This window comes from Fukomys damarensis, unplaced genomic scaffold (assembly GCF_012274545.1).
Source record: "Fukomys damarensis isolate Sample0158 unplaced genomic scaffold, DMR_v1.0_HiC HiC_scaffold_15, whole genome shotgun sequence".
Taxonomy (NCBI): Eukaryota; Metazoa; Chordata; class Mammalia; order Rodentia; family Bathyergidae; genus Fukomys; species Fukomys damarensis.
In genome coordinates, this window is record NW_022900927.1 from 64,723,723 (window position 1) to 64,747,472 (window position 23,750).

General features: G+C 41.4%; 2 protein-coding genes across 4 annotated transcripts in view; both read left to right on the forward strand.

Annotated features, from left to right (window-relative positions):
* The first annotated feature begins 7,271 nt into the window (after positions 1-7,271).
* Ric8b (RIC8 guanine nucleotide exchange factor B) overlaps positions 7,272-23,750 on the forward strand; it is a 103,548-nt gene continuing 87,069 nt past the window's right edge. For all 3 annotated transcript variants that reach the window (XM_033763875.1, XM_033763877.1, XM_033763876.1), the window contains exon 1: positions 7,272-7,315. The gene's annotated coding sequence lies outside the window, so the exon portion shown is untranslated. The remainder of the gene's footprint in view (positions 7,316-23,750) is intronic.
* Positions 16,754-17,920, forward strand: LOC117286124 (PRAME family member 12-like). Its single transcript, XM_033763508.1, has 2 exons — positions 16,754-17,457; positions 17,599-17,920. The coding sequence occupies exons 1-2, from the start codon at positions 16,754-16,756 to the stop codon at positions 17,918-17,920; spliced, it is 1,026 nt and encodes a 341-aa protein (XP_033619399.1).

The window sequence follows — 23,750 nt, forward strand, 5'->3', positions numbered from 1 at the left end:
AACGTCTCCGCCGTGGGCATGCGTGCTGGTGCCCCTAGCCTGCCCTCCGCTGCCCCCGCGCAGCGCCCACTCCTCTCGTTCCGGCCCAGCGCCGGGTCCCGCTGTCCTCCTCCCAGGCGTGTCAGTCACACCCCCAGAGTCCGTAGATAGATGTGCCTCTGTGCCTGTGTCCCACGGCGGGGTGCAGAAAGAAATGCACGCGAGCCCTCCTCACCTGGATAGCATAAAAATACGTGCTTGTCTGCATAAACACGGCCGTGAACAGGCATGAAACATAGCAGCAAGGTTGGCAGTTTCTTACCTACCTGTACCACTGTACAGTTTTCAGAGCGTCGCCTTCACTTCGGTCTCACTGGATCCTCTCAGTGTTTATAGAGTAGATGGTATCAGCCTTCCCATTTTATAGATGAGAAAGATGCGAAGAACTGAAATGACGCCCAAGGTCATGGACACGTACTCTCTGTTGGAAGTGGATAGAGAATCTAACTCCTCATACTGCTTACTGTTTGTATTGCATTAACAACTTTCCTATTCATTATCTCATTTAGTCTTGACGGCAGTCCTGGGAGGTATTCATCTGTGTTTTGCAGTTGAGACTCCAGATGGGTTAAGTAACTTGCCCAAGGTCATGTTTGGGAGCTAGGGTTCCAGACTGGTCTTCAAACTGCCCATCCATTGTTCGTTCCACCTTACAACTGCAGCGAGGCGGTATCTTGGAAAGCCTAGACACTTCTCTGAAGGTCCAAGAACCGTTAGCTCCCCATTATTTGTCATTCCAGGAATTTTACGTGTTCCTTTTAAAAGGTAGGGTACCACACCTTTCCTCTGTTTAGAAGACTGCTTTGGTAGAAGTGATTGCCTACTCCCTTCTGTGAAAACACACCCTGTACCAAGTCACACCCTAGATGTAACATCTTCCTTTTATTAGCCTCTGTCCTCATCTCCCCGTATGTGTTTCATATACTTTATATTATTGAACTGTTTGCCGTCTTCGGTCAAGGATGGAGCTAAGACTTGAATCTCAGATGTCCAAATCTAAGTCTAACGCTCTGTTGCTGCTTTCTTTGGATGGGTGCATGGGCTGTATTCTATTCGTATCTTAGCCCTTTCCCTTTCTGATGGCTGTACTGTTAAGCGTGTCTGCCTAATTTAGGAGAAACTCACTTAATGTGTAGGTGTACATGTTGCATGGATTGTATTTTTTTAAACTTGATTTATTACTGCTTCCCTGAAAAGATATGAGGTAGCTACAAACTTGTTTTGAAAAGAAAGAAGTGTAGTAAAGAACTTGGCCATTGTTTTGAAATATGTAATGTTTATTTAGTGCTTACTATATGTCAGATACCTGGCAATAAATAGAAACTTTCTTCTATAAGGGAGCGGAGAAGAACGACCTCCAGTCGGATCTTAACCATCTCCTTCAATATTTCTCTTTTCCTTGATGGCTATATTTATCACATGCCAGACTTGCCTTCCTCAATGGGTTTTTCCCTCTCCTTGATCTTTCTCCAGGTTGGTTTCCACTTACTGGTACTACTCCTGGCCAGATATTGTCAGAGTGTAACATCTGGACATCTCCAGCTCCCCCTTTTCCAACGGGAAATGTTTTGAAGGAACTTCCCTTAGGTATTAAGGCACTATTCTGAGGTGCTTTGAAGGGTTCCTGGACACCTTATAGCCAAGGCAAGGCTGGGGTCGTTCTGACTTGATGTTCAGGGGAAAGCTCACATGTTATTGTTGGTTGCAGTAGGACTGTGCCATAGGCCCAGTTAGGGTACGAAGAAAATAGCCCAGCTTCGTGTGTCAGTGAGGTTTTGTCCCTTGGAGGGAGGCTTTGGAGGAAGATGAGTAGGAAAGGGAAATATAGCAGTGGTCAAATGGCAAAAATGGGAGTGGAATTAAACTGCCCGCTCTACAGTACATGGCGCCTGAAACCCTGCAGTAGGAGCTGGATACCGTGGACTTCTGCTTCCTTATCTGGTACATGGATTTGAGAAATGTTTGCCATAAGAAGTGATTGTGGGATATCAAGGAACCCAAGCAAAAGAGGAATGAATAATAGAGAGAGAGTGACTCGTTGATTATGTAGAAGAGGAGGGGGGCCTTCCTAATTCCAGCTCTGCTGTCAGCTTTGTAATTATGGATAAATTGTTTTAAGTGTCTGAGTCTTAGTTGCCTCATCTGTAAGATAGGAATAATAAACATTTTCTTAATTTAGTGTGAGGATTAAGTTAATGAAATGTAATGCCAAACATCGAGCACCATGCACCTAGGAAGTGGTCACTCAGTAAGTTAGAAGTATAGCGACTAAGGCACTCAGGAGATTGGGTGGACAGAGCATGATCTGCAGCCACACTGCCTGGTTGCAGATCCTCAATTTATGATCTGAGGGGCCCTGGGCAAGTTATTTAACTTCCCTGTGCCTTAATTTCCTCATCTGCCAAATGAAGATAATGGTCCTGTCTCTATCCTGTGGTTGTCAGCATTAAGTGAGTGATGTGTATAGAATTTAGAACAGCGTCTGCTGCTGAGAGAGTAACCCACAAAGGCAGAATCCACATGTGGGGACCTGAAGTTGACATAAAAGTAAGGCACTGGGGGTATTCTCCATGCTTTCTCTTGTGCCTTAGCCTTGGCACTGTGTCATGGTGTCGCGAGTATAGCGTATCTTGTGCCATGTTCAGAGCAGGCTGTTACCTGTCCAACTCCAGGAAACACCTTACGTCCACAGTGTAGAGACCGATTTCCAAATGTTCCTGCTCTGTTCACTTACCCATGTTGTCTCGAGGAGAGGGCAGATCTCTATCTCAGGAAGACCGAAATATGTCTGTTCATCAAGGGTATCATGCAGTTGACTCAGTAGGAAAAGTTTGTTTTGTTTTGGTTTGGTTTTAAATAGGAGTGGTTGCTTTTTACTCCTTCCAGTTTACCTGTTAATATTTTTTCAGTGCCTACAGCATACTATGTATATTATGTTAAGAACTTTCACATCATCACATATGATTTTCTTATATTAAAAGTTTTAAGGCAGAGCTGGGGGGCAGGTACACAGGCCCATAATCCACGCACTCAGAGGCTGAGGCAGGAAAATTGAGAGTTCAAGGCCATCCCCGGCTACATAGTGAGTTCAGGGCCAGCCTGAACTACATGCTGAGACCCTGTCACCAAAACAGAACAATGAAACAAAAACAAAAAGTTGTAAGGAAGATAAATTCTTGCTTTTTAAAAAATAGGCAGTTGAGTTCAGAGAGACAAACTGATGTATGGGGTGAACCAGCACATAGCTAGAAGGTAGCAGACCTGGTTTTCATATCCTGGACTCTTTTTGCAGGGCCATATTGCCTTTTCCCTGTTTGTTCCATGTTTTTGAATGCAGAAGAGAAAGCTTTTCAGAAGCCGTGTACTATTTCCTTTAGCTACTCTTGAATCTTAATTACTTCTACCTTAGTTATAAAATAAGCTGTTCATTTGGGAAATAATGTTGCTCAGGTCTGGATTCTAGGCTCCTACTCTCCTGTCCTATTCTAATGCCAGGTTTAGTAGAGAGATTGGCTGCTATCACTATCATGATTTTTTAAAAATCACTATCATGATTATCAACGAAAAATAGTAATCAAGGCCTGGAGGTAAACAGTAGTATCTGGATTCCTTGATTCTTAGGATTGAGGGAGGGGTGTGCTAGGAATTGTCCCTAGGGTCTCACACGTACTAAGAACACATTCTGTTGCTGAGCTACATCCTGAGCCTGAATCACAGGGTATACTGACAAGCAGGCGCTTCATAGGTAACTGAGCCCACTCTGCCCGGCACTGTCCACCATACAGATGTGGGTTCTGCTTCTGAGTTCACCGTGGGTCTGTGCAGAGCAGTGTGTGTAATGGAAAGGTCTTTCGTTATGCCTTCTTATTTTCATATTGGGTTATATAATCAGTCACCTGTTCTTAGTTCTCAAAGTAATCTCTATTCCTGGAGTGCAGCACCTCCCGTCAGTGTATTGCCTTTAACCTGTGCTGTTTGAGTGTCTCTTTAGAAATCTGTAGGATAATTCCTAGGTCTCTCATAGGTCAGTATTTGTCCAGACGCCACTTTGAGGCCATGTAGTAACAACAGCAGTGGCTGTTTAATGAACACCTGCCATGTGCAAGATGCCGCACATAAAGATAAGAAAAATCTGAGGGGTGGTAAAATTGAATACTTTGACCAAGGTTATACTTATGAAGCAGCGCAACTGGCCTCAAACTCAAGGTTGTCTGATGCCTAAGCCTCTTCATCAAGTATAAAACGTTTGAGTCAAGAGTCCTCGGGCTGGGGATTTAACTCAGTGGTTCCACCGCCTGCCTTGTAAGCGCATGGTCCTGAGTTCGATCCTCAGTACAAAAATAAGGTCCTGAAAATGGATCCGATGTGACACAGAGCTGTTCTAGCTTGATCTCTAGATTGAATAATGGTTTTATTCTCCAGTTTACATGTGATTTGTTGCTCCTGCTCCTATGGAAATTGTTTAAGGAAAGTGAGGTGGTTAACTGTTGGCTGACAGCTGTAGAAAGATAGTTGTAGCTAGGAATACTAGTTCCCTTTCTCTCACTGGAGCTTTAGAAAAGGAGCTAGGATTAATGGCACTGAATATGATCTAAATAATACAAAAGAAGCCAGCCTTAGTAACCAACATCTTTTAAATCTAAATAATCTTAGCTTCTGAATAGATTGTGACACACAAAGTTCAGTTTGTAGTACCTCACACAGGCATTTATTTTCTAATTAAGCTGTTAGGCTGGTCTCACAGTGCTTTTCAAAACTTAAAAAAGAATGTGGTTTATGACAGAATCAGGCTTGTATTTAAAAAGCAACAGACAAATTAGCCCTTGATACTATTCTAAATTCTCACCTAAAAAAGTTACTTCTATATAGGAACTGTTTAAAAGCTATTTTTGTAACGACTTCATTTCTTTTTTTCTGTCTTCTTCCCATATATATCGGCCCAAGCTGAGGAAAGCCATTAGGCACATGCATTCTAGATAATGTACAGAATCAATATTTTATGTAAAATGGCAAAAACTAGGCTCTCTTGGTTTGTCAGTACGATTATTTATTTACATTTGCATCGAACCTTTACTGAGCTTCCATTTAGAGCTTCAGCCTGACGTCTGCCCTTCCTTGTCTTCAGTGGTGGTTTTCACTAAATTTCGGGTCTATCACTCCATGCACCCACCCTTCAGATGTGCAGCGTAGCCTTCCTTCCTTCTCCCGCTTTCCTTCCTGATTTCCTTCCTTGTTCATTCATTCATTCTTACAAAAGTGTTTATAGTACATCAGCGTTTCGTCAGGTTAATACGTGTTTAATAGAATAGTGTTACTTGCACAACATTCTGTCAGTCTCTTGGTAGATATTCAGGTTGTCTTTTTTTCCTTTCATCCTATTAGATAACTGCAGTGGGCATGCTTATACACGTAATTTTCTCTTCTGGATAATTTCATTAGGATAAATTCCTAAGAGTAGCAGTTCTGGGTCAAAGGGGATAAATATTTTTATGGCTTCTCATATGTGTTGCCAAGTCACTTTCCCTTTTAGCATTCGTGTCAGGGACTGTACTGCCACCAGTTATACGCCTAGATCCTCTCGCAGCTGTGTCTGCGGTCTTGCTCGCCTCAGATCTGGCCTATGATCTGGCCTGTGAACCTCCCTCATCGTCCTCCCCCACTTACCTGTCCCCTCTCTGCAGTTTCAGGTGTGAGTTTTTAAATCCCCGCCCTTAGCACCTGATTTCATCCATTTTGATTGGTTTAGTTTACACTTGTACCTGAAGCAGCCTCCCTGAGGTTTCTCAGATGACCCTTTGCTCTCCAACAATTTCTTATCCTCAGAACTACTTTTCTACCATTTCCCCATCTCGTTGGATTTCAAACATTGCTTCTTCTCCAAAGCTGCCAACGCAGAACCACCTGTAGTGATCTATCTTTAGTATTTAATGTACTTAACTCCTGGTGTGTTGCCAATACATATTTGTCAGTGTGACCAATCAGAGGAATACAAAGAAAAAGTAGAGAATTCAAAAGAGCACTTGTTCTCCGGGTCAAACTTAAGCAGAGAATGAAAAATTCTATGCTCTCTTTTTTGGGTATCACCACTCTTTTTATGGACAGGCCAACTTATTTTATCTTCCATTTTCCTCTACTTCCGCTACAAAGTGGAAAATAAAGTGTTCCAGTCACTTCAGGAGAATCACAACACTTTTCCCTTCTAGTTACGTTTTCCTCAGTACAGTTGGCATCATCATCATCATAAACCATGACATTTACTGTGTGCTAGGCATTAAGGTGGTGTTTGGTGTGCCTTGGTTCTTTGACTCTTTCCTTCTTTCTTCCTTCCCTTCCCTCCCCTCCCCTCCCCTCCCCCCGGTCCCTCCTTCCTCTTCCAGTACTGGGTATCAAACTCATGACCTTGTGCTTGTGAGGCAGGTGCAGTACCACTGAGCTAATCCCCGGCCCTACCCTCTACTTTCAAATGAGACACCCAGACACAGTTAAAACTGCTCAGGGTCACAGCTAGTAAGTAAGTGATGGGGCCATGAGTCTAACTGTCGTTCTTACAGGATTACTTTTCTAAAATATCAAAATTCTTTTCCCTGTCAATGATTTTTTGATGCTTTCTTATTGAATACCAAAAAAGAAAATATAGGGGCCTGGGATTTGGTTCAGTGGTTCTGCCGCCTGCCTCGCAAGTGCAAGGTCCCAAGTTTGATCCCTGGTGCCACAAAAAAAAGAAAAGAAAATGTAAACTCAGAACATTGGAAGGCTCTTCTAAATCTGCCCAGACTGCTTCATTCTCGTCTTCCTCTACGCCTCCTTCCCCTAACATGTGTCCCATGCTCTAGTCTCACAGAGCTGCTCATTTTGTGAGTGGATCATACAGGTTCACACAACTGAACCTTTGTTTTTCCCCTAGAATGCTTTCAGTTGCCTCTTTGCAAATTTCTCTTTGTCCTTCAAGGTCCAACTCAAGTGCTGTAAACTCTGAGTAAAGTATTCCAGATTTCCCTGGGCAGATAGTGACTTGGTTCTGTATTTTCCTTATATATATTTCTGTAGCTGTTTTTTTCACACCACTTTATAATTATTTGCTTCCATGTCTGTCTCTTTAATAAGAATATTGAGGTGTGGAAAGCAACATTTTTATGAAGACACTATTTGATGCATTTTTAAATATAGCCCAAATTAAAAACCTGTGTATTTAAAATGACGTTGTTTTCCCTTTTTTCCCCCCTCTCAGCATAGGGCTACTTTCAAATTTGAATCAACAGATGAAGATAAAAGAAAGGTAAGACTTGATGTTATGTTTGTGTGTGCATGTGCGTGCATGATCTCACACCTTGAAATCCTGTGTGTGTGTTTCATTCCTGGACTTTGTGAGTGGTGGGCTTCTTTTCATGGATGATTGTTGGTTCGTGTTTGGTTTTCCTTCAGTTTGTTTCTTAGTAACCGTGAGAATAAAGACAGGTGCCAGGGCTAGTAGGGCTTTCACGCCACTCCGTCCTGCTGCATCCGCACAGGCCCATTTCGTTTGTGCAAATCAGAGGAGTTAGGGCCAGGGATTTAGCTCAGTGGTTCCACTGCCTGCCTTGCAAGCACAAGGTCCCAGAAAAAAAAAAAAAAAAAAAAATTGAAGACACAGGAAGGGTTCAGAAGGGGTTGTGTCCCCACATTTTTCACTGCCAAAAGGTTGTTTTTGTTTGGTGGCAGGACTCCAGGTTGCCCAAAATGTTGCTAATTTAAAGCTTTGCTAGGATAAGTTAAATTTTGGGAAGCAGCCGTTCATACTCCTGTCCCTCAGATACATATCCTTCCCCGTGCTGGAAGCTACTTATATGCTAGCAGGTGTCCAGGACACTGGCTTCCCTGACACAGAGGAGAGTGGAGGCAAGAGACTGTCACATACAGGAGTTAGTGCGAGAGAGAGGGTGTCGGACACAGCACCACAGAGGTATGCTTGCTTGTCGGCGTTGCCTGGGGCTGCCTTGCTGGTTGGTAAAGCATGATGCTAACAAGTATAAGCTCACCAGTTCTGCCTCTGTGTTTTACTGGGCTCCTTACAACTGTCTTGACCTCACAAATGTCAAGAACAGATAAGACAGTAAGAAGGAATCAGTGTAAATCGGTTTCTGCTGCTGGCAAAAGATAGTTTAAATTCAGTACGTTGTTGTTAGTAGTTTAATAGCACACACCTTCCAATCATACTTTCACTTGCCTCTGTTGTTGCATTTAGTATCTCTCGGCCTCATTTTCCCTCCTTAGAGTTCCTCAGTCCTTTCTCAGCTTATGTCTGCCCTAATTCACACCTTGTCTGAAGTACTATATCACTTTTCTTTTTTTCTTTGTTCCTTTCTCTTTCACCTCTGTTCCTCTCCTCCTCTTCCTTCTCCTTCTCTGGGCAGTACTGCGGGTGCTCTGCTACTGATCTACATCCTTACACTCCTAGCCATTTTTAATCTTTCTTTTGGGACAGGGCTGTATTAAGGAACCTCAAACTTGGGATCCCCCTGCTTCTGTTTTTTCATTTTTCAGTTACATTCCCTTCCACCCGATTGTCTGTAAATGTACAACAGCGGTCTGACCATGTCATTCCCAGCTGTAAAACCCTTTTGTGACTTTCTTTGCCTATAGAATAAAGTTCAAGCTTTTTAAGGTGACGCTAAGTGCTCAGTGATCTGATGCTTGCCTACTTTTGCAGCCCGTTTGTGCTCTGTCCCTGTAGCTCGTGTTCTAGCAATATAAAGCGTCTCTGGGTATACACACGTACGATTCCTTTTTGTTTCTTCCTTCTTTCTTTTGCATATATTGTTTTCAACCAAGAACACCCACTGTTCCTTGTATCTCCTCTCCTTTCCACCTGGTTACTTCCTCCACTCCACAGGGACACTTCCTTCGGCAGTTCTGTCCCTTCCTCAGTGTCCCCGTAATACTCTGTGTAACTCTCCAACTGTAAATACTTACACTTTAGTTCATAGTTATGTCTCTGTGTTTCTAGATGTTAGGCCCTGAGGACTCCTGATGACAGGTAGCTATGTACCTTCATATCCTTGATGTCTAGAATGCCCAGCATTTAAGTACTCAGAAGTATTTATAGAATAAGAACTTTGGAGATTAGAGGAGACTTTTTTTTGGATTGGCACAATGTAAACAAGGCAATGAATACCTTCTAGAATAGGGATTCTCAATGAGGAATGTACTCTTTGTATAGCTTTTTAAAGGTAGGCCTGCTCAAGCCCAATCCTTAGCTACTGAATTAGAATTTGGGGAGTAGGCTCCCATTTGGTAGGAGTGCAAAGTGGCACAATCCCTATGGAGAATTTAGCAGTATGTATTAAAATTATAGCTGCCTTTTACCCTTTGATGAAACAATGTCACTTTTAAAATCTATTCTGTGTTATAGATTAAGCCCGAGTAAATAGTTACTCATTCATACATCGCACGTAATAGCAAAAGATAGGAAATAACTAAATGTCCAGCAGTTAGAAAGTATTTGAAGAAACTATGGGGTATTTATGTAATAGAATACTATGATACAGTAAAAAGAGAAAAATAGGATTACGTGCTAATGGTAGAGTTAACTGAAAGAAAATACTCATGATAGAGATTCAGGCTAGGAAGTCAGCTGCTATTTGTTCAGTTGGGAGAATCCATACTACATCTGTAGATTCACAGTGTCTTAAGAATAGCACTTTGGAGGGTGGGGACAAGGGGAAAAAATGAGAACCAAGACCTGGCATGTAAAGGTACAAGATTATATCACACTTTGGAGGGTGGGGACAAGGGGAAAAAATGAGAACCAAGACCTGGCATGTAAAGGTACAAGATCCCAGTAATGAATGTAACTGTACTGTCTACCTAGACTGTACCAATAAATTCAATTTAAATTTTAAAAAAAAGAATAGCACTTTAGATCTTTGGTTGTGCTATCACTTGTCACTGTAAGTGAGTTAAGACAGCGTTTCCTCCACCCCATATACACTTTAGTTGAGAAATTTCCCACACAGTTACTAATATAGCATGCTGTCTATTTCCTATAGGGGAGTAGGAAAGCCTGACGTTTTCCATGTGCAGTATTCTTATCCCTCAGCATCTACATGAGTTTGGTTCCAGAACATCCTCTCCCCTGGGACACAAAAGGCCTCAGGTGCTCAGGTCCCTTATATAAACTCATAGAGTGTTTGCATATAACCTGTACACAGACTCCTACATACTTTAAATCATCTCGAGATTATTTGTAATAGCTAGTACAATGTAAATACTATGTAAATAGTTGTTACACAGTGGTGTTTAGGGAATAATGCAAAAAGTCTGTCCCTGTTCTATACAGGTGCAATTTTCTTTACTATTATTTTTGATCTAGAGGGTGGTTAATCCTGCAGTATGGAGATTGTCCTTTACTGACTTCTAAACCTCTAGAGAGGATAACTTTACTAGTGGTTACTTCAGTTACAGTGTGTGGATTTCTGCTTCCTAGGAGGTCTGTTATAAACAAGTGTCATTAGGGACCTGGCTAAGTAATCTTCATTAATGGAAAAACATTGGCAAACAAATCCATTTAAGTCTCCAGGGTTAAAACCATTAGTGACTTTTTCATGCCTAAAGGCTGTTTTTAGACTTCGATATCAAAACTGTTGGACAGCTCAAAAGGATATACATCCTAAAAGCATTTTAAGCTCTCAACATAGAGACAGACAGAATACAGTAGTTGACACTTATCCACATTAAATCCAATGTGAAAATAAAAGAAATTCGGATTACCACACAATGTCTTTTGCTGTCCTACTTCTTTTTTCTCTTTCTTAAATGTGTTTTTGGTGCCTTCTGCCAGCAGATACTTGGTAACAGCAGCATCCCTTTTGGTGTAGTGCAGTGCTGTCTGAGAAACACAGTGTCACCTTTCTTACGTAAAAACCTTTGTGACAACTTAGAAGAAGCATAAGGGAACAGTGCCCTTTCAGAAGTGAGTTGATGACATTGAGCTTTTCGAGATACGGTTCTAAATTAATGATCCGTAGGCCTAGTCACTGACACTAATGTAGTGCTTTATATTTTTTACAAAGATTTACTTCTCACAATTAGTGCTTTAATATGGTAGAATATAACCATTCCTATTTTATGCATGAGAAAACTGAGGTTCACGCGAATGACAGCTTCTTAACACACCCGTAGTAAATGGCGGAGCTTCAAATAGAAAACAGATTTTTCTAACTAGTACAGTGTTTACAACTCTCACTGCTCACTGCAGCTATGGCTCCCTCTTCTTGCCATTGGAGGTGTATTTCGGAAGATGTGAAATTATGATGCAGTACCTTGTTTCATCTCTTATTTTATACCTTCGGGGACCACTTAGGCAAAACCACTTAAATAGGAAGACAGCAAAGGAAATAAGCAAGGGGGATGCTTACTCTTTCTGGGGAAGGAAAGGCTGAGGCATGAAGATCATAAGTTTGAGCCTAGCCTAAGCAGCTAAATAGAAAACAGAGAAGGGCTGGGAAGATAGCTCAACGCAAAGGCCCTGAGTTCCACCCCCAGTACTGGGGGGAGCAAAAGTATATACAACTTCTAGTACCTGCGCATGTCGTGCAAATAGTTCCAGGTGCATGAGGGTCAGTTGTCTGTTTGGATATAAACACCTGTGCTTAGTAAAGCATTGGCTTTACATCCTCCTCCTAAGTCGGGAGACTGTGATTACCTGGTGGCATATAAACAAATGTATCCTGTAGATCAGAGCAGGGGGGTGGGCTGGTGCTGGGTTCTTTGGTGGAATGCTTGCCTAGCATGCGCGAGGCCCTGAGTGTCACCCCCTCACCCCTAAAAAGAGAATGGGGAGGGGAAATGAATCATGTAAAAATTCTCATCTTTTGCAAACAAAAGCTTTTACATTGGATTTAAAAATAAAACCACAAACTCAGTGAAGAGTACTAATTGCAGTAAAAATTGAAAAAGACATGTCATAAAATAAGTAAAGGAATTACAGCTTGTTCACCTTCTAAGAACCTTATCAAACATGGGAAAACTTCAGTTGTTGAGGTAAGTCCTTGGGTATATGGTATTTTTTTTCAAAAAAGGTAAATTTAAAAGAGCCACCTTTCAAGAATATTCCATTCCTTCAGACTCACACAACTAAGTCCACATTCCTGATGAAGCGTAGGGTAATTGTCAAGTTGAGATGGTGAGGACAGGAATTCCGCTGGACTTACCTTTGTGTCTTCAGCCCTCACCACTCCATATCGCACAGAGCAGGTGCCTGCAAGCAGTTCTCATGACTGAAGGGCACATGGAGATCAGTCAGGAGCCAGGGTGGTTGTGATCGGTACATGTGCTTTGGTTCTGTGTTCTGTATTCTCCTAGCTCTGCCACCGACTCTCGAAGCACATCTCAATGTTGCATACTGAGGGTAGGGCACAGTATAACCACAAGGGTGTGAAACTAATAAAAACTGGACAGAGAAATTGTTACAAGGAAACTTATGGGGTGGTGCTGCCTAGATACTACACTGCTATTGTGGATTTTATATTTATTTTTATTTTCTGTATTTTAAACTTTTCCATTATAAAAGATTATAATTATTTAAGAATATAATTATATAACATTAAAATACTTTTATTTAAGAATATAATTATATAACATTAAAATACTTTATAATAGTGTGATTAGAGGTATAAGAAAGAGCGATAATGCATTTTCTCTAAAACTGAGCTGTTATTACTTTACATACTGCTTGGGGAGATCATATTTTTTATTAGTTTTAGGGTAATATTACTTGCAGAGCCACTTGTATGAAGTAAAGTGAATGTCTATGAACGCCCAAGTCCATTTTGCCATTTTAGTTATTTTTTTCTTTTCACTTTGTCCCTGCAGATTTAAGAATACTTGGCACATTAGAGATTTCTGGAGTAATTCTTGTAGGCTCCATGTTTGGCTTGCACTTTCTCACAGATCCCTGTTGAGGACTGCTGTTGCGGACTATAGGATATGCATGAGAAATGTCCTCTATTAGGTTCTCCAAAAGAAAATATGCCAAGACAGAAATGTCACTTCTCGACTGAATCCGTGCTTGGGAATAGCTCAAGGTGTGGATGCTTGTTTGAAAGCTCTGTATACTGAAGTTACTTATTTGACATTGTCAAACTCTGGATTTTACTAAAAGAAGATAAGCCTTTTAGGCCTAGCAAATTAACCCATAAGTCATTTGATGTCTTCTTCTGTGGGAATATTTTGATACATGATAGAAATATAGTCCTCACTTTGAAACCAGTGTCTTTAAAGATAATTTTCAGTACTTTGATCTCTTTAAAACATACACACATAATACCAAACATCTAAACATTTTTCTCTTCAAAGTTTCTGTCTAGCTGGAATCTGGCACAAAACTTACAAGGGCTGAGCTGCATCATAGGGCAGGATGAACGCATCATAGTAGTTCAAATAAAACAATTTAAATTTTATTCCATACTCTACTTTTTATTTTAGATGTTTTGACACAGCATTGAAGGACTAAATCTAGCTCTTCTAATGTAGTAAGTCATGGGTGTGACAGTCTATCCGTGATCTTCAGATCACTTTTTAGGGTTTTTGATAAGAATAGTTTGTTTGATTTGTACTTTAGAATTTTAAGAGCATTTTCTTATATAAAAATGTCAGCAGTGAGTTATTCTTCCAGCTGTGACAGTGTATGGGACTCTATACACCTGCTCTCCAGTGAAACTGGTGAAAATTATTTTTAAAAATAAACATTTTAAGTCTCTGAAAATAATTCCATGGACATGCAGTTAATGAAGGAAACATTCACTCAAGAAAATCTAAGACTGAGTAAGAAAAGTAGAAGTCTGCCTGTGGTATTTGCATCAAGACCTGTCCTCTCCTCCTCTTTCGGCTGAATAAGGCAGAGAAGCTCTCCTTCAGACAGGCAGTGATGAAGGAGCACAAGGCTCCCTTTCCTCTGCCCCAGGTGGAGGGCTGTCTTCCCAGGAGGGCCATTGTGTGAGCACTTCTCATCCTGCTCCCAGCTCCCTACTGCTGAGACTCGGTTCATATGCGCAGCTGAGAGGTGGGCACTCCTGCCCGTGTGCCCTCTGAATTGCTTCCAAACATTTAAAACATTTATTCTAAAAATAATCTTCACCAGTTTTACTCAAGAGCCATACCCTGTCACAGCTGGAAGATGAACTGATTGGTGAAATTTCCATGTGACCGTATGCACCCAGAGTTCTAAGGTACAAATAAAAGTACATGAGTGTGACACTGGTGCAAATACTAGGGTTACATTTGCCCTTGCAGGCTGATGGGACATGATTCTGTTCCAGGAAAGGCAAGCCAAGCAACTATGGCACTGCAACACCTCTACCTCTACCAAACTCTTGACTTCTAAAGCGAGTAAAACTCGGAGAGAAACATACCATTGTCCCTGCCTCCAGCATCAGAGCCAGGGCTCAGAAATTTTGCTCAGTGGGAGAAACAGAAGCAAACCTTACAGCATAGAGGTCTAATTGGCTCCTAAAGGAACTGATTTCTTGGGAAGCGGAGTATGGAGTTCATGCCTAAAGGTGCAGGTTATGCTGGAAGACAGTTGAGAGTAGATTGACAGATTCTTTGGATGCACAGGCTAACCTGAAGATTGACTAGCTTGCTAGCGGGAAGGGTGATAGCTGGAAGGAATTCTCCTGGGGCAAGGACAGATTTAAAAGACTGACCCAGGAACTGCTTCTGCAGAAGAGCTGTAGCAGACTGGATCAGTTTATGGAGCAAGTTTGCCCTAGGACCTGGTTGAGGACAGTAGATCAATCATGTAGCAGTTAGTGTGGTCAGGAAAAGAGACTGTCAGAGGTACCTGCCAAGGCCATTATCATTCCAGAGCAACCGTGGGCATATCCTAGGTGCACCATTAGGGCGTCACGCGGAGAGGAGAGACAAGGGGAATAAACCACAACCACAAGTAATTCAGCCAGCCACTAAACAAATAGGCCCCCCCAAAAAGGCAAGTTCTGGGAGAGAGGGAGGGTTTAGCAATACCTGGAGTTGCTACAATGTAGAATGTTCAACCTCCCTCCACCTCCGATTATGAGACATGCAAAGGGACAGAAAAGAATGACCCATACAGAGGGAAGAAGAGTGCGGTGAGCCAGACCAGATGGTGGACTTAACAAAGACTTTAGAGTAGCCACTATACATACATTCAGGGGACTAACCGCAACCATGATTGAGGAAGTTATAACGGAAGATATAATAACAGTGTCGTGTCAAATGGAAAATATCGATAGAGTTACTTAAAAAAAATCAAATGGGACATTCCGGAGTTGAAGAGTTAAGTGCAATAACAGATAAATTTTTACAAAAGGGCTCAGCAGTAGATATGAACAAGCAGAAGGGAGAATAAACGTGAAGATAGTTCAGTGGAGAGTAAGGAAGACAAAAAAACAAAGGAAAAAGAAAAATAGAGAACCTTAGAGAAATGTAGGACAACATTTACATACCAGCATATGCTGAGTGTGAGTTCAAGAAGGATTGAAGAGAAAGCATTTGAAGAAGTCATAGCTGAAAACCCCCTAAATTTATTAGAAACCTGCACATCCAGGAAGTAAGTGAACTCAAAGGCATAGATGCATCACAGAAAAATGCTAGATGCCAAAGACAAACCTTAAAAGCAGCAAGAGAAAAACGATTCTTAGTAAGATTTACAGCTGACTTAGCAGAGATACGGGCCAGAAACAAACAGTGGTATAACAAACTCAGCTGCTCAGGAAAAACCAACCCCAAATCCTGAGTCCAGCAAATCTACCTTTTAACAATGGGAGGCTGATAAAGACATCAAAACAACAACAAACTACAGACAAAAAAATCTCTGAATTTGTGCTAGCCAGCTCACTTCACTAGAAGTACTGAGTTCAAGATCATCCTGGACTATACAGCGAGACCTTATCTTTAAAAAAAAAAAAAGCACTTGTATAAAACAGCATGCGTATAATCTATTGTTGAGCCAGGAGTAAACAGGGCTATAACAGACTTGCCGAAAAGAGTAAAAAAGTGAACGGGAGCAAAGCTGTATTACTAAGTGGTTCCAGATGGTAACTAGAACCAAGAAGAGGAAGACAAGAGAACCAGAAATTACTTGTTTAAAAAGACTAATATAACACAAGCCGTAAAGTGTGCATTTACTCTCCTCTCTCAGCTTCTATCCCAAATAAAATTGTAAAAGGAATTATAATGTATTGTTGAGTTTGTGGGATTAAAAAATATATAACCATAATACCACACAAAGAGGGAAGAGTGCTATAGGAATAACTTTTCCATATCTCAAAGAAAGTAATTATAAATCTGGAATAGATTCTGATAAATTAAGATGTGTTCAACCCAGTTGAAAGCAGTCTCTGATCAGGGAGGTAGGACCAGGAGTCAATAAAGGTTTTTGAGCAACATCCAGGACCCTGAAGCCCAGTCTCTGGCTGCTTTCCTGCGAGCCCCGAGGACAACGACAGCCTTATCCCCCTGTGTTTCCTCAGGACCCTTGGCCTTGCAGATTCTCCAGGATGAGCACCGACTCACCACCCACACTACTGAAACTGGCAACGCAGAGCTTGCTGAGGGACAAAGACTTGGCCATGGGGGCTGTGGAAGATTTGCCAGGGGAGCTCTACCCCCCAGTGTTCATGGAGGCCTTCACCAGGGGTCACTTTGAGGTCCTGAAGGCCATGGTGCTGTCCTCGCCCTTTTGCCCCTAGGAGCACTGATGACCATTAGGAACCTACAGACTTCAGACACCGAGGTGGATATCATCCAGGTGCAGAAAAGGATGTTACAAGCTATGCTGGATGGGCTTGATGTGCTGCTGAGCCAGAAGATTTGCTCCAGGAGGTTGAAACTGCAAGTGTTAGATATGCTGGACATGCACCAAAAGTTCTGCAGAGTCTGGGCTGGACACAGCTTGGAAGTCTGCTCCTCAGAGGCCATGAAGAGGAGAAACACAGGGAAAAGTGAGGCAAGGGCAGCAGAAAAGCGACCCCTCAGGGTGACTGTGGACTTGAGTCTTGGTCAGACATTTCAGACTCCATTCCAAACCTACCTTCTCAAGTGGATCCAAAAGAGGAAAGATCTGGTGCAGCTGGATTGTACGAAGCTGTGTGTCACCGTACCCTGCATTGCAAGTATTGCAGAGGTCCTGGAAATGCTTAACCATGGTTCTGTGAAGGAGCTGAATGTTCGGAACCTCTGGACACCCTTTACCTTGGTTCATTTTGCCCCTTACCTGGGCCATATGAAAAATCTTAAAAAACTAATTCTCAATAACATCCGTGTGCCTGTGTCCCTTTCTCTAACTGAGAGAAAGGAGTTAGTCACCCAAACCACCTTTGAATTCCTTAAGCTTCTCTCTCTGGAGGAGATGTATATGGAATCTGTCTCCTTCCTGGAAGACCACCTGGACCAGGTGCTCAGGTGCCTGCCATTCCCCCGGAGACCCTCTCACTAATATACTACCAGCTTTGACACTCTGACTGGAGCCAGCTGCCACAGCATCCAAGCATCAGGCACCTGAAATACTTAAGAGTTGTATGGTATCAGGCTGACGCATTTTAGGCCTGAGCCCCTCCGATCTTTCCTGAATAACCTCACAGCCACGCTGACTACCCTACACTTGCAGGCCTGTGGGATCACGGATGCCCAGGTCCATGCCTTTCTGCCCACCTTGAGCAACTGTTCCCAGCTCACTACCTTCAGCTACATGTGGAACTGCATGTCCGTAGCCACCCTGGAGAGCCTGCTGTGCCACACTGCCCGGCTAAGCAGCTTAAGCCTAATGTATTCTGCTCCTGAAGAGGTTTGTGTTTCCAGGCATGGTGTCCACCAGCTGAGACAGGACCAGATTCTAGATGGGCTGAGGAGGATCATGCTGCCGTAACCATCCCAGGACAGTCTGGTTTTGTGTTGCTCATTGTGGACTCCATTGTAACTGGGGAGTCTGTTACCTTCATCCTATCCCATGCAATGATTGTATCCCTATCTAGTTCGATCCACATAACCTCGGCTTCACTCTGGGTACCATGAACACATGGCCCTTGTTTCAGCGCAAATGAGAAAATGACAAATCAGATAGGAACCTTGGAACATCGCTGACTTGAAAATAGAAGTGAACATTGTGGACTTGGGTCCTAGATGAGATCAGAAATAAGAATTTGCATCTCTAGATATTAATTCAGGTTTGAGATGAATGTGTGACTGAATGTAAAGAAATGATCTGAAATAAAGAGTTTCACCTAATCAAAAAAAAAAAAATGTGTTCAGCAAGCTCTGGAGTGGTGACAGCGAACCTTCTAGAGCTTTCAGTGATACAGCCAGCTGTGGCATTCATGCCATGGGTTCACCACCACTGCCCTAGAGTAATGACTGTGGTCATAACTCATGCTTTGTAAACTATAAAATGTTGAAAGAAATTAAAGAAGGTATAAATAAATAAAAATCCCACCTCATGGGTTGGAAAAATTACTATTGCTAAAATGCTAGTATTCTCCACAATGATTTATAAATTCAGTTCAGTCCCTTTTATAACACCCAATGGCCTCTTTGTAGAGATTGACAAGCCAGTTCTAAAATTGATATAAAATTTCAGAAGGCGCAGAGTAAAACAGTTTTGGAAAAATATAAAACAAAATTGAGGACTCAGAAATTTCCAGTCTCAAAGTGTAGTACAGAGCAATAGTAGTCAAGATAGTTGCAGGAGGCATGAGCGTAGCTGCTAACAAGGGGTGATGTGACACTCAGAGAGGGACATGTGAAAGAGTACAGCTGGGCCCTTACCTCACTGCATATGGAACATCAGAATCCACCAAAGATCCAAGTGGAAGAGGTGAAACCATAAGACTTGCAGGAGAGAAACACAGAAATAAATCTTCATGTCCCCACTTTTGACAATGGATTCTTACAGATGATCCTAAAAGCACAAATGATAAAAGAAAAATAATGGATAAATTGGATTTCACTGATGTTAAAAGAAGCCTGTGTTTCAGAGGATACTATTAAAAAAGATTTGCTATGCAATGGGAGAAAATATTTGCAAATCACATATCAGATAAGACATATAATCCAGACTATATAAAGAAGTCTTACAAAAAAGACAGATGAACCTAAAAATAGGCACAGGAGTCAGGCATGGTGGCAAACATCTGTAATCCCATCTACTTGGGAGGCTGAGATAGGAGGATTAGAAGTTTCAGTCACACCTGGGCAACTTAGCAAGACCCTGCCTCAACAAAATTTGAAAAGTACTGGGGATACAGCTCAGCACTCCTTGGGTTTAATCCCTAGTAACCCTCCCTCCCCTACACTCAAGGATTTGAGTATGAATATTTCCAAAGAAGATACTCAGATGCCCTTGGTGTTAGCCACCCAGGGAAAGGCAAATCAAAACCACCATAAAATAGCAGTTCACACCCACTATGATGGCTGGAATAAAAAAAAAAAAAATGCAGATGTTGACTAGAACATGAAAAAAAATAAAAACTTTCATATGCTATTGGTGGGAAAGTGTAATGGTCCAGCCACTTGGAAAATCTGACAGTTACTGTGAAGTTTAAATTAACATGTAATCTAACAATCACACTCCTAGAGAACTGGACACATGTCCACCAAGAAACATGTACAGAAATGTTCAAGGTAACCTTACGAATAGTAGCCAGCGGGTGGAAACAGCTAGTGAATAAATAAACAAAATGTGTTCTAGCCATGCAGTGGAATATTATACTGTCATAAAAAGAAAGTAACCTGTACATTCTACTAGGTGAATAGACCTGGAAAACAATGCTAAGTGAAAGAAGCCAGACACAAAAGACTGCATGTGTGACTCTTCGTGTGAAAGGTCTAGAATAGCATATCTGTGGTAACAGAAAGTAGATTCGTAGTTGCCAGGGGATGGAGGAAGAGGGGAATCAGGATTTACTGCTAATGGGTATTGGGTTTCATTTGAGAGTATTGAGAGTGTTCTGTAATTAGATAGTGATGCTTAGTGCACAAGTGTGATTAAGTATACTAAAACCAGGTGGGTCTTACACTTTTACAGGGCGAACTTCATAGTACGTGAGTTATTAAATCAATAAAATTGTCTTTAAATAAATACTTTGAGATAACATGTACTGTCTGCCTGTCAGTGTTCCAGGACTGTGAGTATGAGCACATTTACAACAGAACTGTAAAGCGAGTACAGTTATTTTGCTTATTTTACAAGTGAGGAAATAAAGGCACACAAATTATTTTTCTAAACAAGTGACAAGTGGGAGACCATGATTTGAGGCCAAGCAGACTGTCGGCACAGTTCATGTGCGTACCGAATTGCGCCGCTCAGTAATCTGTCAGTCGCTTCTGTTTACGTCCTGATTTTAGGCATCCAGAATTTGAGAGTTGATGCAGCGAATGGACCGAGCTTTGATGAAGTGCTAGAAAGCGCTGACAATAATAGAAGCAAGCTGTCCAGGAAAAGTGGCTGGGTGTCGGCTCTTCCCGTGGGCTTCTGGTGCTTGACCTGTACATCTTAGATGGGTCGTAGATGTTTTTAGATGATTCAGATTAATTTTTTTTTACAAAAAATATCTTTTCTCAGATCTTGTTAAAATTTTTTGATCACGTGCAAAGTAAAGTGGAGAATTTAAACACCTTCAGTTAACAGTATACTCTTAAAAGGGCTCTTGGCTGACCAGATATTTCCAGTATTCAGCTCCTCCATTTCTAGATTAAAAAAAACTACAAGATTGACTTACCCAAGTTAAAATTAATGAGTGGAAACATCAGAGCTCAAACCAGATCTTTGGCCACCCTTACTAGCCTTTACCGGTCGTCTTTGTGGACTCGTCCTCAGGGAATTCTGTGTAGTGAACCCAGACTGTCTTCCACTCCAGTGATTCCTTCTAAAGTGTCCTTCATAAAGATCTACCCTGCTCTTAGTACTGTCAGCAATGGAAAGTCACAAGCAACCACTCTGCTTTCGGTTAACTTAATTCAGGAAGCTTTTATATGATTCTTTTGTTGATTCTTTCAGTTTTTCCATATCCCTCTCTGTCTCTGTTCATGTTGCTTGGCTTATCTTTCTTTCTCTTTCCTGCCACTCAGCCTCTCTTTTTTCTTTTCTTCTTACTGCCCAGCACTTAAGAAGCTTTCTTGGGTAAATTCCCTATAGTTTATTCCTGTCATCTATTAATCCACAGTTTAAATTGCTTTATATTGAAAGATAGTTAACATTCCTTATTCATTTTACATATTGTCAACCACCCTAATATTATACATTATAGGCACTGTTTTCAACTTCATTTGAGTCGTGCTCTTTTATAGCTTACTAACCTAAATAGAAATCACTTAATTAGAATGTATTTCTCTGGAATTATTTGCATGCACTGAATTTCAGCTGTGTCCCTATACTGGGGCTGTGTACACAAGGGTATAGTGATGGACACTGTAAAGTCTAAATGGGCATTGTAGAACCTAATGCAAAACTAATACAAAATTGCAGTTTATGTTTTGACATCACCATTTGTCCATCTTAAGTGGCTTTTCATTAAAAGGTAGATCCAGGTTACAAAATGTTTAGCTACTTTTTGCCTGTGTGGAATGTGTCATTTAGTATTTCTTGACGTATTTATTCATCTGGCCATTGTTCTGATACAATATGCACGGCCTCCTACTCTGCCTCAAGCATCAATGCTAAAGTTTTTTTATGTTTTTAATTTTTATTTATTTATTTTTGGTACCAGGGATCGAACTTGGGTCCTTGTGCTTGCAAGGCAGGCAGCAGAACCATTGAGCTAAATCTCCGGCCCCTTAGAGGTTTTTTAATATGCCATCTCAATTTATATTTACAAGCCATGGTTGTTGGTATTATCTCTTGAGATAAGGAAATTAATCTTAAGTAACTTGAAGAACTTTGCCTAAGATCACATAACCACGTAGGGTAGAGCTAGAGTGGCTCCAGGTGCTTTCTTTGTTGAGTTGTACTCTTTCCTATTAGTAGTATATAAGATGCCTTATACTTTGTGATGTGTTCTCTCAACTGCTATCATTCTGCTAAGTCCATGAGATAGATATATTCCTTCCAATAGATGGAAAATTTAGCTTCAGAAATGTTGAGTAAATTGCTACAGATCCAAGTTCAGAAAGTAGTGAAACTAATAACTAGAAAGAACCCAAATAAGGGCCTGGGATTTGGCTCAGTGGTTCTACCGCCTGCCTTGCAAGCCTAAGGTCCTGAGTTCGATCCCCAATACCAAACAAAACAAAACCCAGATATTGTGTTTCAGTGCCTTTTCTGCTATAGAGTTGCCCCTTCCTGTCCATGGGCTTTGCAATCAACCACAGGTCAAAAATACTAGAAAAAATTTGTACTGAACAGATACAGATATTTTATTACTATTCTCTAAACCATATAGTCTAACAACTATTTACCTAGCATTTATATTGTAGCAGATATTGTAAGAAACCTAGAGACAACTTAACATTTATAGGAAGATTGCACAGCTTATATGCAGATGCTACAACATTTTATTTAAAGAAGTGGAGCACCCTCAGATTCTGTTAAGGGGGCAGGATCCTGGACTCAGTCCTGCACATTCCAAGCATAGCTGTGCTAGTTTTGTGGCCCTTTGCTTTAAAGACCCCTAACATCACAAAACTGTCTCATTGAGACAACTTAACTTTCTTCTTGTCCCTGTCATAGTTACTTGGGCTGTCATAATGGAATACCATAGACTGGGTGGCTGAAACAGCATAGACTTATTTCTCACAGTTCTGGAGGCTGGGTGCAGTAGCAAGTATTATTCTGAGGCCCCTTCTCGTGTTGTGGGCAACTGCCATCTCACTGTACTCATATGACCTCTTGCTTGTGTGTACTTAGATAAAGAGCAGACTCCGTCATATCCCTGCTCATAGGGCACTGATCCTACCGGACCCAGGCCCCATGCTCCGTGCTCTTGACCTCATCTAACCTGGTTACCTCCCATGACCATTACATGGCAGGGCAGGGCTTCAGCACGTACATCAGGGAGGAGCAGGAAACAAAATTCAGTCCTCACCTGTCTTCTGTACAGGACTGGGCTAGAGCTAAGAGCCAGGGGTCCGAAGAGAGAACTACTTCTTAGTAAGTTGAGTACTGTGGGGTAGAGGGGATTGGAGGCAAAATAAACTCCAGAGAGATTGATTGTATATAGGAAAGATGTTAAAACACTGAAAAATATAGCAGTGCTGCAGAGATCCATGGGACTGTGATTTACATCAGCCACTAAGATACGAGAAATGTACTGTAATGGTGCCTATCTTCCAGCTTTGTTAGCACTCCACGTAATCTAACTAGATTTCATGCTGAGAACTCACTGAAGATTAAAGGAGGCAGTGTTCTCCTTTTGGTGAATTCTCATTTGTAACAAAGATACTTCTGTATCTGCCAGTATGTTAACTTTTTTAAAGGACTAAAATTTCACATAAGGTGTGGAGAAAAGGATGTTCTGAAAAATAGACTCAAGTAGAAAAGAAGCACAGTTGGCTGGTACTGCATTTGAAGAGAAATAGTTCTGATGTGCTTGTTTTTGCTCATTTAAGAAAGGAAAGGCAGCTGGTTACTTTTGTAAACTTTAATTTACACTTAAACTGTCTTTCCCATCTGCTAGTGAACTCTTGATGTATTGCCAGTTTGCAAAGAAATTTAACCCAAACTAGTGTGATTGTTGTTACTCAGAACTATCTTTAAGTCTTCCAGC

Excerpts from the sequence above, each read along its gene's own strand:
- LOC117286124 (XM_033763508.1), top strand. The coding sequence starts at position 16,754 with ATGACCATTAGGAACCTACAGACTTCAGACACCGAGGTGGATATCATC. Across the intron at positions 17,458-17,598 it reads CACCTGGACCAGGTGCTCAG|GCCTGAGCCCCTCCGATCTT; the intron begins GTGCCTGCCATT and ends GACGCATTTTAG.